Raw genomic sequence first — 19,435 nt, 5'->3', positions numbered from 1 at the left:
AGGAGATAAAAATTGGCATTCAATGAATTAGAGGACTTTCAACTATTGTTAATGAAAAAATAAGAGCTGAAGAGAAAATTTGATTTTTAAATACAACACTCAAGAGAAATAAACAGGAAAAAGAAATCATAAGGGGCCTAATAAGGTTAAACAGTTTATACCCTACATGGGAAGATGATACTTGAGACAACTAAAAACTTTTTCCTTTTTAGGGCAGTTAAAAAGAAAACATATAAATAGATTTGAAAATAAATTTGAGTTGAATATGAAGGGATGACATAAAAAAAATTAAGTGATAAGAGAGGGATGTAATGGGAGAAAGGAAAAGGGAGAAGCAGTACGAGGTAAATTATCTTAAATAAAAATGCCAAGAAAAAGCTTTGTGGAGGGGAAAAGAGGAAGGGGAGGAGTAAGTTGTTGTGGCACAGTTAGTTCTCTTTTATTGTCCTGCCTCGATTTCCCCGAATTGTTCTGCCTCAGTTTCTAATTATTCTGGCTCAACCATCCTTCCCTCTTAATCATCAGAATATTTAATAAGGATAAAATATCTTATATTTTAGAATATCAAAATGCTTCTCTCCATCCTAATCCATCAGAATATCAGATACTGTTTTATCAAGATGCCTCCCCTCACACTGTCAGAGTCCCATTTCCCCTCTTAGCATTCTTGACTCCGCCCCTGCTTCTGAGCCATGTGTATATATGTCACTGAGAACTCACATTGTTTGCTGGATTCTTGGAGATGAGTCGCATTAATCTCATTCAGCCCTGGGACCAAATCATGGAGTCATTTGGTCCCATTAAATCTCTCCCTTCAAATAAAATATTTTAAAACTCTCTAATCTTTATCTTGCCTCAGTTTCTCTGGCACTAAATAGTATACTTTATTCTCACCAGAACTGGTCAAAGAGGAAATAACATACACACTTAATTTGGTACAAAAATCTACTTTACCATTAAGGAAAAAAAAAAAAAAGAGGAGGAGAAGGGAATAAGAAAAGTATGGACCTAGGAGTGATAGAAGGAAGGTCAAATTGGGGAAGGGGTAGGTTTTCTTCCATAACATGACTATTATGGAAATGTTTTTTTTGACTAGACACATATAAGCTATAACAAATTACTTACCTTTTCAATAAGGAGGAGTGGGGAGGGAAGAAAGGAGAGAATTTGGAACTCAAAAGTTTTAAAAATAAATGTTTAAAATTGTTTTTGCATGTAACTGGGGAAAAAAGTTGATCAATGCAAGGGAAAGGTCAAACAAACTGCAGAAGCAATCAAAGATTATGGGTAAAATATTTGGAAACAAAACAAAACAAAACAAAAGACACCACTGGTATAAGAAATTCTTAATCAACAAAAACTGCTTGGAAAACAGGAAAGTGGTCTGGCAAAATTTAAGTTTAGACCAATATGTTATACTTCATAGTACAATAAATCTTAAATGAATATATGATCTAACAATATCATATTACAAACTAATTAGAGGACAAGGATACCTTTTCTAACTATGGTTAGGGAAACAATTCTTACCTTGCCAAAGAAGAGAGATATTCATCAAAGATAAAATGAATAATTTGGCTACAAAAAACTGAAAAGCTTCTGGTCATGTTAAGTGAATGTAGTTAGAATCAAGACCCAGAAATACCACAATTAGGTTTGTAACTCAAAGGGAGGAAAGCAAGAAGGGAAGGAGGGAGGAAAAAAGGAAGGAAAAAAGGAAGGAAGAAAGGGAGGGAGGAAGGGAGGGAGGAAAGAAGGAAGAAAGGGACACTAGCTGCATAAAAATAATTATTTTTTGTGATGACTAAGAATTAGAAATTGAAGGGATGCCCATCGATTGGTGAATGGCTAAACAAACTGTTATAAAATTATGATGGAATTCTATTGTGTTATAAAGAAATGGTAAGCAGGATGATTTCAGAAAAATCTGAAAAGACTTATGAAGTGAGCAAAACCAAAAAGACATTATGCAAAGTAAGAATATTGGACTATCAACAACTATGAATGATTTAACTATTCTTAGCAATACAATCCCCAAGGACTCATGATGAAAAACCACTTATAGAGAAAAAATTGATGCTGCCTGACCAAAGTATACTATTTTTCACTTTCCTTTTTGTTTGAGATTTTTTTGTAGAAAATGACTAATATGGAAATTTTTATAGGATTACACATGAATCTCTATCAGACTGCTTACCATTTCAGGGAAGAAGGGAAGAGATGGGAGGGAGGGATACAATTTAGAACTCAAATAAACAAGCAAAAAAACCAACAAGCATTTTACATGTAACTGAGGAAAATAATTTTTAAAAAATCTGAAGAGAAACAACTGGGAGAAAATGTTGAGAGAAAACTTATTGGATTATGGTATACTAAGATATATGAAGAAATTTATATAAATATATGTATGAACTGTGCTCCAATAGATAAACGATATAAGTTAATAATATGCAATTTTCAAATGATGAAATACAAGCTACCAACCATGAGGGGAGAAAATAGTGCAAGCCATAAATAAGAGAATTATAAACTTTAAAAAATTCAGAAGTTACACCTTACACCTCTCAGCTTGGCTAAAAATGACAAATGAATAAATTAATAATAACTATTGGGGAGGTTGTGGGCAGATAGGACTACAGCTTGTAGAACTGTACATAAACTGGATTAACTAGTAAGGAAAACAATTTGGAATTTCAAAACCCATTTCAATGTAAACACCCCATGAGCCAACAGTAATACCACTATTAGGCCTTTTTTTTTCCTTCTGTAGTGGCAAAAATCTGATCCACTTCATCATCACCCTCTGCCTCTTTAATTGAACCCATGAACTTTAACATCTCCACTGAAGGAGTGTACTACTCAACTGGGATATCTTATTTCTCACCTAGCTGAACTACTATGGGATTTCTCTATCAAGGACATGAATTGATTGCCTTAGTGTGTTTGTCTTCCCCCATTAGACTGTAAGCTTAGGGCAGCTAGGTAGTACAAAGGATACAGCACTGGCTTTAAAGTCAGAAGGATCTGAGTTCAAATCCAGTCTCAGATATTTAGTAGCTGTATGACCCGAGCAAGTCACTTAATATTGCCTGCCTCAAATTGAAAAAAAAAAAAAAAAAATTTTAAGCTCCTTGATAGTACTATCCATTTTTCTACATTTGTATTCCCAGTGCTTAGCACAGTGATGGCACACATTGAGAGCTTAACAAATGTTTACTGATGAAAACTTAATTCATTTATCTTGATATATGAAATAAAACACTAACAGACTATAATTTTTTATGCAATGTTTTTTTTCTTGTTCTTTTATCTCAAAATATTTGTAATTTTGTTGTTAAAAAAAGAAAATAAACATTTTAAAGAAAATCAACATAAGTGGATAGAAAAAGATTACTTTTCACTGTTCCCATTATATAATAATTAAACTACTAAACATGAAAAGATTTCACCAGGTTAAAAAAAAAATTAAAAAACTGTGTTATTTTCTATTAATTTTGTTTAAAAGAAAACCATGCAAAATGACTAGGTATAAAATTATACCACACCTGCCTATTCAAAAATCTATGTTAACTTCAGAAATCTCTTCCTGCCCACTTAGCATTGCTACAAATGTACATGTCTTCATAATTATCACATCTTTTACTATTTATTTAATATTTAAACGTGTTAGAAACATTAATAACATATAAGTATTATAATATGGGATTGTAATTATTAAGCCTTGCAAATATGGCATAAGCCATATACCTAAAGCTAATTATAATCTTATAGAAACGAATGACTTCTCTTTGTAATATGTCTCTACTATTCTCTATTAGAGAAGAAAGGTATTATTACTCCTATTTTCTAGGACTTTTGCTTAGATCACTTTTGTATTTCTGTTACTTTCTTTTCTATATTCTGTTAAATGTAGAAAGCTTTTATACCATGGAGAGTCATATTGATAATTATGCTAATTAAGAATACCAACATTCATTCAACATGGAAAAACCACACATGTACGTCATTTGGTCCAGCAATGTGTTTTTGTAGTGACATCCAATCAATTTACAGGCATTTCTGTGTACTGTGGGCCAGGTATTGTACAAGGTGCCAGAAATTCAAAGAAAAAAAGGAATGGTCCCTGACTTCAAGAAACTTTGATTATATATAACCTCTTAGAAATGCTCAATACTTTAAACAAGCCAATGAAGCCATATTACTATGGCTGTAGTAATGCCATTTTACTGGCATTACCGATTTTAAAGGGTTAAAAACAATTAGGTTAATTTTCTTCCATATTATAGAAATCTTCCCCTTGGGCTACAGATATAGCAAAAAAAAAAAAAAAAAAAGTTATCAAAAAAAGAATTTATGCAATACTATATCAATGAGAAGTGGAACCTTGTGTTAGGTTACCTTCTTGTCCACAAGCATTAATTTTTCCCTAGATTAAGGGAATTCCTTTCATGAAGCAAAATAAATATGCAAATTCTTATGTTACCAAAATACAGACAGTCAGTTATGAAACTTATTAAGCCAAATTACTTTGGATTAACAACTCAAAAACTGAAATTAAAAAGAAAATTACCAGAAGCTTAAAAACAGCTTGACTGAAGTGTTAAAAGTTCTTCTAGGCAGTCCCTCCTAATCCACTCTGCACTTCACGTTTAGAATGCCCTCCTTTGAATCTTCCCAACTTTAGTCAAGGTTCATTTGTGTGTGAAGCCTTTATAGATCACCCTAGATATTTATTTCTGCTTGGGCCCTCTTCAAATCACCTTGTATTAACTTACTGACATACATACAAATAAATAAATAAAAGTTGTGTTCTCTAGTGATGCTAGGTGGTACAAGAATGTTTAACCTGAAGAGAGGAAGACCTGAGCTCAATGTTGCATTAGATCCTACTACATGTGACCCAGAACAAATCACTAAATTGCTTTCAACCTCAGTTTCTTCATATGTAAAATGGGAAAATAATGGCACCCATCTCCAAGGATGGTTGGGAGAACAAAATAAGATATTTGTAAAGCATTCTGCAAACCTTAAAAGCTCTATGTATATTCTAGCTATGATGACGATGATAATGACCATAATCTCAGCTTTTTTGTCTTTGTATTTTTAGCACATATTTCCGAAGAATGTTGCAACAGTAGGTGCTCAATAAATGTTTGTGGAATTGAAATCAATTATTAAGCATAGGATACTTCTCATGCTTTTCATAAAATGTTAGTTCTGGGGTGATAAAATACTTTAAAGAATCTTCAAATAACTAACAAAGTTATAAATGTAAATGTTTATATTTAGCAAAGTCATAAAAACGTTATATATCAAGATTTCACAAATGAGTAATATATCTCAACATTTATTTCTTTTTAGCTAAAGGCATGACTCTAAATAGTTTGAGTTTTCCATGGCATTTAGAAGAGAATCATTTTATACAGCAAATATTAAGAAATCTGAATGTTTAATTATTATAACAAAAACCTGGTTTCCTTGATGCATTTTAAATTTGACACACAACACACATATATAAATAAAATCTTTCCTGAACTACAAAAATGACCTAAAGTAATGATACACATGAATACTCTAGAGCAAGTAAATATCTGTGGGGAAGGATTACCTTTTAAAAACAGTTAGGGTCATTACTATATATCCATAATTATAGAAAGAATACTGTGATTTCATTGACTAAGACTGCTGAAATCTATAATAAATGAAACTCTGAATGAATGATTCAGGGATTCTAAGTAGGAGTTTCTAAGATATAGTCTAGTAACAACTCTGACAGTGATTTGCTATATTATGCCTCACCATTACTAGACTTTGCTCTCACTTTCAATTTTAGAAATTGATTTAAGAAACTGGAAAAGTATGTATATTGCCCACCTACTACACTAAAAGCTATCTGAATCTTTCTCAAATATGTCCCCTTCAATTTTAACATCACGATGGCAGAAACTTTTATTACCAAATTTCTGCTCTACTGAGATTCCTGAAAAGTCTGCCTCTTTCCAAGCTAAAGAGCATTATTGTTATTAAACCTAGACTCACAGATTCCTATGAATTCAAATGAAACTTCAAAAATCAAATGTCCCCAGGTGACATATGCATTCCATTGAAAGCAGTCTTAGTAACCATTCAATTTGTTAGATTAATATTAGTTACACCAAGACCTGATCATTTCATTCTTCTGATCAAAATATTTCAATAAATCCTTACCGCATAAGTCTCACTTCATATTAAGACTATCCTCTATATCATTTCAAGAATCTCATCCTGTTTTCCTTCATGTATCTTCATGTGTCAAGATTCTCCCTCTCTCCAATCTACCTCTAAATAACTTGCAGCATAATACTGCTAAAACACAAACTCAGACCATGTCATTCCATCACTCAAACCCAGTGACTTAACATCTTTAGGATCAAATAAAAACCTCTCCACTTAGCATTTAATGCTCTTTACTACTGGGCTCCAACTTCTTTTTTTTTTTTTTACTCTCCTTCACACATCTACTCAAAGCGTGCTTGTTGTTGTTCTTCAAAATATTCTCCTCTCTGTGACTTTTGGCAAGATGGGGTGCATTCTTTCTTATCTATATCTCTGACTCCTTCCAAGCTTAGGCCAAACATTGCCTTTGCTGATCCTGGTCCTTCTTTTTATTAACTATCTTATAACTATGCTATTTTTTTTTTTTTTTTTTTAAATACGTATCATCTCCCATGATGAAAAGCAAACTCCCTGAGGATGGAAAAAATTTTTTGGTCTTTTTTTTAATCTATAGAACCTCACAGTAGCTACAATATTCTTGACATGTGCCAAATATATAACTGAGTGATTGATATATGCTATAATACAAATAAACCAGGGTATTTCTTATTCCTTCACAAATCTATCCTTCATGTCTTTGTTCATGTTAATCCCCACCTCTGTTAAGATCATACCTATCTTTCAAATCTTTTCTTAAATGCCTTTTCCCTCATTAAACTTTCACTAATCATCCCAATTAGAAATATTTTCTTCAACATCAAATCCACTTTACCTGCCTTATATTCTTATTTTGTTCTATTATATGTTACTATTATTACATAATATTATATATTTAAGTAAAGTGCTATTAACCCTCTTTCTAGATATAATGTTACATCAAGGCCAGAATCATGCTGTATTTCAATTTATCTCAGCACTTAGGTCAATACCTTGTACAAAATAAACATTTAATAAATAAGATGCTTATTAAACATTTCCTCAGTTTTCAAAGTAAAGAGCATTATTATAATTTAATTCTAGAATTACAGATTCCTGGAATTCAAGTGGAACTCAGAAATTAAATGGCTCAGGCCTCAGATGACATAGACATCTCATTTGAAAGTAGCCCTAACAAGTCACCATTCAGACTCTGTGTGATAACCCCTACTGGTGGGAATTTACCCACAAAGCAATCTCAAAATAAGTCTTTAAATTTTTGAATTCTGGGAATTCTGGGAAGTTAGGTGGTGCAGTAGATAGAGTTCTGGCCCTGAAATCAGGAGGATCTCGGGTCAGATCTGGCCTTGGACATTTAATACTTCCTGGCTGTGTGACAAGGGCCAAATCACTTAAGCCCAACTGCCTGCCCATCCCCAAATTTTTTTTTTTTTTTTTTTTGGTGTTGTGATGTTAGCAAGTTGTTTTTCTTTCTTCTTACTAAACCAAAATCTGCAATTTAAAAAATCATACACAATGATCCTAATTTTGCAAGGACCAAGCACAGGTTTCTCTTCTACATGAGGAATTATAGATAATAATAGTTAGAAACAGACTGAAATTATCTAGTTTATCATCTTCATTTTACAAATGTGGTAACTGTATGTATCTCATCCTCCATTTGACACAAGACTAGTTTTTATTTTCACCTTAAAAGGATCAGCTAACCAGCTCTACTAGGAGTTGGAAACACTAATAGATAGGATATGAAAAAAACACTAGCTAAAATTCAGAATATGGTATTAGGAAGCACTGTAAAGGTCTCAGAAAACATGTAATACTCCTTTTTGTTTCAGGAAACTGGTAATCTAAGAATGTTCTTTGATCTATAATAATCACTGAAGGTATGAGATAAAACCACAGATGAAAAATAATGGCACCCAAAATTTTACAATGTCTAGATGGACAGAAAGGAACAGCCAATTAATTGCAAGACTCTTAAACTATTAGTGTTCACCCAGCACTTACATAATTTAATCTTGGAAATTTTTTCTTCCTACATTTTTTAATGGGAGTGAAAAAATGACAGAAGCTAAAAAATGTTTTGAACAAATTTAATAACCGAGAAAAGCAATATATGAGAAAAATAAAGCACATACTCAAATAGCCATGCTAAGCATTCAAATGAAACATTAAGTAAATTGCTTAATCTTAATATTGGAGGGACCTTAGAAATCATCTAGTCCAACACCTACCTGAAGCACGATTCTCCCAGTTTCAAGGCACATTTTACATGTGCTCATATACTTTTCAGGATATATTTAAAGCTATGTTGCCAGAAGAAAGCTTGTTTAAGCTTATGAGGAAGAAAAGAACAAGCAAAAAACTCTTAAACTTTCTGCAGAGACCAAAGAAAAAATTTTATTTGACAAAGAATTTTTTTTAAAAGTTAAGCAATTTGATGGGGTTTAGATTTTGAACACTTATAAAAAAAGAATAGTATATCCCCTGCTGTGTTTAAAGTCAATTCTGTCATAATAAAAATGCAATGAACACAGGACCAGAAGTCAGGCTCAATTTTAGTCCTGGAGTGAGTATTTCAGCAGCTAGGGCTTTATAGATATTTCACTTAACTTTAGTAGACCTCATTTTTCTTGATGATAAAATGAGGAGGTAAGGGAATGGGAAGAGGAGTTAGATTAAATGATCTCTAAGGTCCCATCTAGATTTCAAATTTTATATTCTATGATTTTGAAAGGTTTTCTCCCCCCAAGAAATAAACAATATTACATACTACTATAACAGTAATTATCTCACTTTACATAGTAGTTGTGTTCCTAGAAAAAGGATATAACTCAAATCATATTATACTCAAGAAGCTCATTACTTGAAAGCTACGATATAAATCAAAGTGCTTTGACTACTATAAAGCACTACTCAAATGTAAGATAGCACAATCACTGTTGTTAGTTATAATAATTGAACTCTGTGGTAAATTCTTTTTATATAGTCAAGAATTATTTTTTCTGATATGATTATTCCCCCTTTAATTATTTATTTTATGAGTTTAGATTTTCATAAACAGGTATTCGGTTCTGGTAGGACATAGTACACCTGTATTGAATAAAAAAATTTGCCTACCTACCCCACTGAATAGCTGTCAGAGTTTCTAAAGTGGAAGTGGGACTGAAAAGCTGGAAGAGAGATGTGAAGAGCTAGAACTACACTTCAACATTTCTGCATTTCTCCCTTCCATCATAAAAGTAGGAGGCTGAAGAGACAATGAAATGTTCAGGCCACAGAGGAATTAAATATTATCAAAACTGCTACTATCTCTAAGTATGAAAAAGTGGAAAGCTCTAGGGATATGCTAACATCTATAAGAAGACTTGAAGAAACTTAATGACTAGCAGTTGGAGCCAAGAAGTTCAAAATAGGTAAGCATGTTTCTACTCAGGGCTCTTTTAAGATCTCATTTAAGTTAATTAATTCTGAAAATATAAATTTTATATTTTATTTTAAAAATCTGATAGTTATTTGATATTGTCTGTATAAAAGTAAACTAATTACAAGTTTCCAAAATAATTTCCACCAATTTTACTTACATTCGGCTAGCTTCAATGTCGTCAGAGTGAGGTTCTCCTGGTGATCTATAAGATGTAAGTGAAAAATATTAAATAAAACATACTACTTTAGATAATAACTACATGTAATTACATTGGAAGATATTTCTCTAAAATAAGTTTGATAATACATTAAACACTTTAGGTCACAACATATTACTAGGCAAAATTTTCAAATTTCTAACACATACTGAAAAAACTCAAGACGTATGGGAAAAACAAATAAAAGGTTGAACCCTATGGATTTTTTAAAATGTACTTTACTTAATAAAAGCTATTATGTATTATCTTCCTGAGAAGGGTATACAGAATCCTATGTTGGCAGTATAAAGAATCAAAATCTAAGAAATCAAAATTGTGCAGGAGGAATAAAAATTTTCACTAAAAAATTCTCAACTGCAGTTTGCTATGGTCAAACCTTGACTACTAACTCTTACAGAATGATTTACTTATGCATAATCCAAAAATGCAAGTCAGTATTAAAAGGAATTCCAGATGACATGGTAAGTTATCAGCCAATAACAGTTTGACCATTCAATATTGACATTACTTTGGTTTCCTTGTACACATACTAACTAGTGGTGCTGCAGATAATATTGGTCAGAAATAAACTTGAATGGAAGAGAAAACTAAACCTTATATTAAACCTTTGCTGCAGAAAACTGAGAATTGCCCATTGATATAAAAATCGCCAACCAGTGGTTTTGTGGTATTTTGTTTATCCAATAGAAGCTATATATCTTTATTTTATATAAATATACTCAGGAAGTCAAGTGTACTAATCCAATCCTTTCTATTTCATTTCTAGGGTGCATGAATCTCTTATCCTATATGTGGCTATTAGAAACCAGACTGAGTTACAGTAAGTGTATTCATTTTATTAGCAGTTTTAAACCATGTTATAGTAGGTATAATCTAAACATTATTTTCAATACTTGCAAACTCAAAAAAAAATTTTTCTTAAAGACTAAGTTTTCAAAAGGACATCAAGTCTTGACCTAGGAATTAACCAGAAAATGAGGATTTGAACTTCAAAATTTTAAAGACATCAGAAGAATCTTAAAATCAGAGCCACCAGAAAAAAAAAAAAAAGGATAATTCTGTTTTCTACTGTTCTTAAAACTACTTTAAAAATGTAATCTTTAATGTAAAGATGTAAATCTTTAGTTGACTTTCAAAACTTTTGTTTTCCCTTGTTTGTTCATATCATTGCTAAGAGCAAGAACGCATAAATAAGGTCCCTGCTCACATTCCTGAATCTCTACATACAGCAACATTTAAATTGTAAGTTTCATTGAAAATCACTTTGAGAACTAAACTGATAGCCTGCTGGAGGTGGCAGTGACTTAGCTGTGACACATATGAGAAAATTTCACTCCACCCTCTCCCCCAGGGAGCAAGCAAATCACCTTCGTGACACACCTGGTCTCCACCAGCCTTGTGGGTAAGAACCCCAAGATTGCTTCCAAACTTGTATCTCCCAGACAGAAGTGCTAAAAACTGATGATAACCCCATGTACCAGCTGACTCATTTTTGAAAGTGCGACCCTCCAGCATCAGATGTCATATTGTAAGGAGGCAGAGCAGGCTTGCAAAACAAAAAATAAACCTGCTGGCACTAAGGGAAGAGAGGCAGATTAGAAGCTTTCAAACACTTAGGCAGCAAAACTTTCAAAATTAACAGGAAAGATAAAGGAATAAAGGAAAAGGGGGGGATCCAGAGAGAACATAGAAAGGGGGGAGGGGAACTGCAAAGGTATAAAGATAAGACACAAGCAAGGAGGGGAACAAATCCAAGTCTTAGAAGCAAAGATATATAAGTGCTGCAGAAATGTGAGACTCTTCCAGAAGAGGATGGAAGCTATGTCAATTACCATATAACAAAAACATTCCAATCTAGCTTTAATGTACAGCTTTTCCCATTTCTGTTGGCTCCACAGAGGAAAAGGGTGACTATTATCTAAATAAAACTACCAGGTTTAACTTGGTCTTGGAAACTGATCATTTGACTAATTTATCAAATCAAAGTCAATTACTTAAAACCATTTATAAGTGAGTAATTTAAAATCAATCTGGATGGGGGAAATAAGATAACTAAGAATGAAAGACAGATTAATGAGTTTAATTTAAATCTTCAATCTAAATGGTTATCTTATATATCCTTCTAGTCAATTTTATAGATATGATTGTTTTTAACTAAAAGATAACAGTATCCATAGAACAAATAGAAATATTTTCCTTGTAAAAATTTAAGCAAATGTTTTGAGTCAATTATATATCAAGTTTCTAGTAGCCCAGCTTACAATACATTTTATAAATTGCTTTTTTAACCCAATAGTGAGAGAACAGGAGACAAAACTAGCAAGATACCAAGTCAGGTCCAACTTTCAAAAACTGGAGTATCAAGTACTTTGCAACGATATTAAATAATTTTCAATCATTTGTTCAATAGAAGCTAGTTATCCTTTCATATAAAGTATGATTTTTAAGGAGTACAAGGAAATTATTTAACCAAACAGAAAATATAACTAAAGGAAAAAATTATTTTAGGGACACTCTCTTATTGAGATTTTCATTTTAAAAATTTAACAAAAAGTAAATTATTTTAGAAATAAAAAAATCTCAGAACAAATGCTCATATAACTTTCAGTCTTGATTTGGATTGCAGAAAATGTGATCACAAGACACTCATTAATCTGAAAACTGCAGCATGAGCTAGCAAATTCATATGGTGGCTCACTTCCAGTAGTACTGGGTACAGCTTCTCCATTCTGCAAACCACTCCTTTTACCTCCACTGTAACTCTCTAGGAGAGAAAAGTACACTGATTTTACTAAAGCTATAAAATCTGCTAAGATAGTGTTTTAATAAAAAGGTTACCAAGGAAAAGACACATTTTAAAGTTTAAACTTCTAATAAATAAATCTTCTGATTATTTTCCATAAAGTTCAGAAATAAATGTTTACATAGACATAAACCTGGAATCATTTCCCTACCAAAATACTCTGCTCTGTCATTTATCCATATAGACTTATGGTAATAATGACTATTACTGACATTTTTAAATGGGAAAGAGGTAATGATAATTTTTGGAGAGACATGAAAAAGCATGCCCAACATTCTTGATTTTATCTCTACCAATTTTACATTTTATTTGTATAACTACCAATAGCAATTGCATAATCTTACTTTATAAGATGATAGCCCACCAAAGACCATGAAATAACATTCAAAGTTACCTTTTACAAGCTGTGGCCATTCGGTGACATCGAGGTGATCACAGCTTTGAGTCACTGATTAAAAACAGGTTGTCACACCAGTCTAGTTGCTAACTTGAGCTGAGCGTAGGCTTAATAACTCTAATAAAAACAAACTTTCAGTTAGAATTCCTCAAAGTTAGCATTTCAGTCCAATGTTCAGAGCACTCCTCTTTAAAACTTTTGTCAACTTCTAAATTTAAGAGCATACCATTATAATCTTCATTTAGAAAAAAAAATGATTTATTACATCTCTATTAAGTAAGGCACTGTAATAGACACAAAGAGAGAAGGTTGTTATTAATAACAAAAATCCCGATTTCAAAAACATTCCACTTGAGTGGAAGGGAGAAGGGAAACCAAGGATGTTGGTGGTAAGGTTAGGAGTTGTGATGGTGGAAGTAAATAAATAACTATAAAAAACCAGCATGATAAGCTAACAAGTGCAAGGGAGAGGGATTCAGGTAGAATACTAAGAGATATGTGAGGATAGAAAGAACATTTTTAGCTCAAGAATATTGGAGATAAAACTTACTGGAAGAGTTAGCAACTGAGTGGGGCTTCAAAGGAAGGGAGAAGGCTTTTGAGGAGAGGGGGAATCCATTCTAGTGGGAAAAGCCATATGCATAGGTATAGAGATCAGAGAAAGCAGGAACTGAATAGGAAACAAGAGAACAGTTTAGTTTGTCTAAAATAGTGTACATTCAGGAAGACTAATATAAGATATGGTTGGAAAAAGTGTATTGAAGTCATACTAACAGGTCTTGAATATAAAGAAAGGAAGGTTCAAGTTCTCAGTACTCAATGAAAAGGTATTTTTTTTAGTGCAATAAGTGAAAAGAATAATATTATTAGGTGAAGGACAGATGGAAGGAAAGGACTGCTGAAAGGGATATACAATAGTTCAAGTAAGAAATGAGGGCTTGAATTTACTTATCCTCAGTAGGATGGGAAATAAGGTAAAGAATGTGAACTGATAAGACTTAGCAACTAATGAGAATGGATATTCAGAGGTAAAAGAGAAGCAATGTTTAATAATGACTCCAGTGATTCTGGTTATGAGCCTATAACTAGAAGAACAATGGTACTGCCAACAAAAAGAAGCAAATTAGAGGAAATGGCAAGTTGTAGGGAAAAGATACCGAGTTAAGTTTGGAACATGTTGAGTGAAGTGGGGTGGGATATATATGAAAGTCAGTTGAAAATATGAACCTAGAATTTTGGGGAGGTGAGAGAGAGAGAAAGATTCAGAATATAAATGTATAAAGGTGATAATTCAAGCTATGGTTTTTAAAACTTTTAAGCTTGTCAGTTTATACTTTGCTTATAGCCCACATATACAAACAGAGGTTAAGAGTTCGGGAGATAAGATATAAAACTTATAATAGGAGCTTAATGAGACCATCATGAACATTGAATTTTTTTTTTTTTTTTTTTTGAGGCTGGGGTTAAGTGACTTGCTCAGGGTCACACAGCTAAGAGGTGTTAAAAGTGTCTAAGATCTGATTTGAACTTGGGTCCTCCTGAATTCAAGGTTGGTGCTCTAGCCACTGCGCCACCTAGCTGCCCCGAACATTGAAATTTTGAAAAAAAGTCAATAATTGGGCATATATTTGATAGAACAGTATAAAAATATAAATGAATACTGAAGACACACTCTTTAGGGCCATTAAAGACTATCTTGGATTACTTTATGAGTTGAACAAATGTAGCAAAATTCCTTAGGAGGGCACAGCTAGATGGCAGAAGTCAAATCCAGCCTCAGAAACTTATAACACTTACTAGCTCTGTGACCTTGGGCAAATCATTTAACTCCAATTGCTTCACAAAAAAAAACAAAAAAAATTAAAAAAAAAAAAATTCTTTAAGATACTGCAAAAGGATACCTAATTCTTTATGAAACTATGTCCAAAAGCTAAAAAATTTTCCTAAGAGACATCAAGATAAAACTATGTGTACACATACCCTTCCCCAAAGACATCTCCCAAAAGTGTTCACTGTACCACAGCTGGCCCTACTAGTAATCTTTCAGTGATTTCACAGGATAACTCACAACTAACAGGAATCCTCATACTAGTTCAGACAGTATATGTTAAGTCCAAAATAATAACATACCCTAACGGTTTTGCTAGTTTCACTTTGTCCCACTAAACTACAGCAGGCCTATGAGAAACCGCTCTAGAAAGAGCCAACACCTCTAGCCAACTGGAACTGACACCTAGCCGTGTTTGATAGAAGTTTAAGGTATGGGCTTTAAGGTAAAATGATACGATACCTCACTCACAAAATATAATGGGAAAAAAATGGTACCATTAATATTTCAAGAAAGTTCTGAATTCTGAATGTAAAACTTGTAGACTACAATTACCTAATAAATCAAAAGAACATTTCTAGGCCTCCAAGAAATCTAAGAATTATTACAGATTTACAGCTAGAAGGAAATTTCCAATCAAATCTAATGTACCTACTCAGGTAAAAAAATAGATATTTATAAACAGAAAAAAGGTTTGTTTGTAAGTTTCTTATCATTGCTGATCTCGAAATTGCATTAGGGTTTTTACTTCAACAGCAGCTGAAGACAAAAGAAAATCTCTCAATCAAAACTCTAAGGATTTTTAAGGGCTCCTTGTAGCCTTACATTTTCTAGGGACATGAACACTTGAGAAGTAATATATTCCTTTCTAGTCTTTACTCATGTACATATCAAGATCCACTGAATGGTACCAAAAAGACAACATTTTAGATTTATAAGTTTCAAGTATTACTCAGTCTGAATTATCTTATACATTAAACTGACAGATAAAAGTAATTTGTTAAAGAGTAAATACTTGGACATTACTGACAATTACCTGTTACATTTCCCTCCTCATTTTATAGATATTTATGTTTTAATTAAAGAAACAGCTCTCTTCCTCCCCTACTGTATCCCAAATAGGTTTAATAAATATTTTTCTATGTCCCATTATGACTGTGACAATTTTCAAATTCTGATGCAAGTGCAGTCAAGAGCTGATATTAATACATTATTTTTATATGAATATATTAAAAAAATACAAACATACCATATTTCTCTAGTACTTCAGGTGATCTTGTGAACTCTAAAATCAGGCTCTTACAGAATCCTGACCTATAATACAAAAACATGCCTTATTTAAGTTTTTGAACCAGTAAATCATTGATCTTTATCTTCACTATATGTTTTAAAACAAAATTATCACTACACATTTATTGTACATAAAATTCAGTAAGAGGAATACTATATGTCCTATTATTGCTTAAATTGCCTAATCAGGGTAGTTACAAAGCTAAAGTTGTAATTCTGGCTGTTGCTGCTATTGAATGAAAATATACAAAGCCTTAAATATGCTACCTAAATCATCATTATGAATTATTTTTAAAATTTATCTTTAACAGGAGAACATTATACACAGTAACAAAGCAAGACTATCTGATGATCAGCTGTAATGGACTTGTTCTCAGCAATGCAGTAATCTAAGATAATTCCAAAAGACATGGATTGAAAAATGCCATCCACAGGGAGAGAACTACAGAGACTAAATGTGGATTGAAGCATAGTATTTTTCACTTTGCTTTTTTCTTTTTCATGTTTTTTCCCCCTTTAGGTCTGATTTTTCTTGCACAACATGATAAAATGAAAATGTTTAAAAGGACTGCACATGTTTTAACATATCAGATTGCTTTATTCTGGGGAGGAGAGAAGGAAGAAAAGTCAGGAACACTAAGTCCTTATAAAAATGAATGATGAAAAAATTATCTTTATATGTATTTGGAAAAATAAAATACTATTGAGGGAAAAAATATGGTTAAACTATTCAAAGATTCCACAAATTCTAATACTTCAAATTTGGTTGTTTCAAATATGTTCTAAATTTCCTTTATTCTCTATTTCCTATAATGGTTAGAGTTCATAAAAATAAAAAAATAAAAACACTTGTCCATTTGCAATAGTTTATCCTTGTGGCCAGATGTGCCACACACACACAAAAAAAAAAAAATAAATAAAAAATAATATTTATGGATATTAGCTGGTATAGCTATATGATAAAAACCATTTATAGTAGCTATTTGTGGTACCAAAGAATTGAAATCTGAGACGGTATCTATCAATTTGAGACATGAATGTGATGGAATAGGATCGTGCTACAAAAGATAAAAGGGATGGCTTCAGAGAAATCTGCTAAGGACTTCTATGAACCGATATAATATAAATTAAGCAGAAACAGAAGAACAATTTATACAATAATAGTAAGATTACAAAACAACTCCGAAGATTTAGGAACTTTGATGGAACAGGCAATCCACCTTTAGAAAGAAAAATAATGGACAGTACAGAGTAAGACATTTTTGGCATGTCTAACAGAGGAGTTTGCTTTCCCTAATTATATATTCGTAGTGGCTTTTCTTTTTCTTATCTTCTCAGTGGGCTTGGAAAATGAAAATTCAAATTAAAAAAAAAATTAGGGAAGATTCTTGGAAGGATAATGGGAAGTATGTTGGTAAATTTTAAGCTCTCCTAATTTCTGCCACAAGTAGAATCAATTTGTGCCTTAGAAGAACAGAGACCTGAGGCAGAACAGGGTCCTCCTAACACAATCAGAGAAGATCAGAAGAAAGACCTGAGCAGAGAGTTAGCCAGGCTAGCTGGGCTGAAACACTAAATGGGGACCTTTCTAATTAACTGGGTCTGGCTTCAGCCTCAGCAGGAACCAGAGAAACTTTGAACCTAGGAAGACAGTGAACCTGGGCTGATTGGGAAGGCCAGACCCAGTAGTGCTGCTGAGACAGGACACCAGGCAAAAAGGAACCAGCACCCACGTGAGTGAGTACAGAAGCAACAGGGCAGCCACTGGCAGTAGCTGTGGAGAGAGCTCTTGGTCTGGGGTTCCTGGTTAGAGGGGAAAGCTGAAGGGAAGCTTGAGGCACTATCCCCATACTCCACAATTAGGGAAAAAAAGCTTTTATCCCAAAGAGTAACATGAAATGCCTCCCTGCCCAGAGAGAATTTGTAAACTCAATAAATAAATAAATAAAAATTAAAAAATAAAATAAAATAAAAAAATAAAAATCAAATGAGACACATTGAGAAAAAACTAAAATAAATAAATAGAATAAAATAAAAACCATCTAAGAAAAACAAGAGGATGGTTATAAAAACCAACTAGAAAAGGAGGTGTACGGAATCTCAAAGATAAAAATCTTTGAAAATTAGAATTGGGCAGGAGGAAGCCAGTGAAGGTATGAGACTAAAATAAAGCATTATAAAGAATGAGGAAACAGAACAGAGTGAGAAACATCTTATAAGAAAAATGATAGATCTGGAGGACAGATCAAGAAGAGAAAGCATAAGAATAATTGGACTGCCAGAAAGTTGTGACCAAAGAAGAGAACCTTGACATAAGAAAAAAAATTCAAATATGCTGGAGCTACACTTAAAATTATGCAAGAGTTATCAGCAATTACAAAAAAGACTGCAGGTCCTGGAATCATAACTCTTGACAATCAAAAGAACTAGACTGAGGCCAAATATATATATAGCAAAATTATATATAATCCTGAATGAGAAAAAAAGGAACTTCAATGAATTTACAGATTTTCAGGACTTTCTATCAACCAAAGAAGAATTTTACAGAAAATTTAACACATAAAAGCCAAAATCAAAGATCAATTTTAAGGAACTCAACATGGACAAATTGTGTTGTTTTTTTTTAAGGGAAGTATATACTATATGCTTAAGATTCACATCAACAATAGAGTAAGCTCAAAAGAAAGATTGGGGCAGAGAGAAAAGGTAAAAATAGTAATCATGTCATAAAATGACAAGAGGGACACAGAGGCATCAGAGGGGGGAGGAGGGCTCATAGCTCTGAAAACCTGTTCACATTGGGAATGGGTTCAATAGGTAACGCTACATATATATCATGAAGGGTATATCTCCCTCCAAAATCTATTAAAAAAAAATAAGGGGGGAGCGATGGGCAAATGGAGAAGTAAAGGGTGAAGGAAGAAGACAAGGGAGGGATCCTTGGTGGGGGGAGATTAAGTAATAACAAGACAAGTTATAGAACAGAATTTAAGAGTCAGCAGGGATAGGAAAGATATGCGTATATGTGGAATGTATGTATGTATGTATATATCTACATATGTATATATAAATATATCTTTTCTTAACTATTGCTGCTTAGGGTGGGGGGAGGAGGATGAAAGGGGAGGAAAATAAAGTAAATAAGGTGTTCAACAGAGAACCAAAAAACAATTTACATGGTAAAGAAAAAAATGGCCATTCATGAATATAATTTCTTCTACTAATATATATACTTTCTTGATCTGGTAATTTGTTGTTATATATTTTGAATACTCCATGAT

The 19,435-nt window shown here is 32.7% G+C and overlaps 1 protein-coding gene across 6 annotated transcripts in view; it reads right to left on the bottom strand.

The window, feature by feature from the left end:
• Positions 1-19,435, bottom strand: part of UBE3A (ubiquitin protein ligase E3A) — a 106,326-nt gene that overhangs the window by 57,482 nt on the left and 29,409 nt on the right. The window contains exons 1-5 of one of the 6 annotated variants that reach the window (XM_074300329.1): positions 16,114-16,178; positions 13,034-13,153; positions 12,535-12,600; positions 11,217-11,412; positions 9,777-9,821 (exon numbers count right to left, since the gene is read on the bottom strand). In XM_074300329.1, the coding sequence (XP_074156430.1) occupies positions 9,777-9,778 (2 nt within the window). In that variant the 5' untranslated portion in view covers positions 9,779-9,821; positions 11,217-11,412; positions 12,535-12,600; positions 13,034-13,153; positions 16,114-16,178. Of the gene's footprint in view, positions 1-9,776; positions 9,822-11,203; positions 11,413-12,534; positions 12,601-13,033; positions 13,154-16,113; positions 16,179-19,435 lie in introns of those variants that run through there. The other 5 variants (XM_074300328.1, XM_074300326.1, XM_074300327.1 and 2 more) reach the window with 5 other exon arrangements.

Source organism: Sminthopsis crassicaudata, chromosome 3 (genome assembly GCF_048593235.1).
Source record: "Sminthopsis crassicaudata isolate SCR6 chromosome 3, ASM4859323v1, whole genome shotgun sequence".
Lineage (NCBI taxonomy): Eukaryota > Metazoa > Chordata > Mammalia > Dasyuromorphia > Dasyuridae > Sminthopsis > Sminthopsis crassicaudata.
The sequence above is the reverse complement of the archived record's forward strand: the minus strand, read 5'-3'. Positions and strand labels throughout refer to the sequence as shown.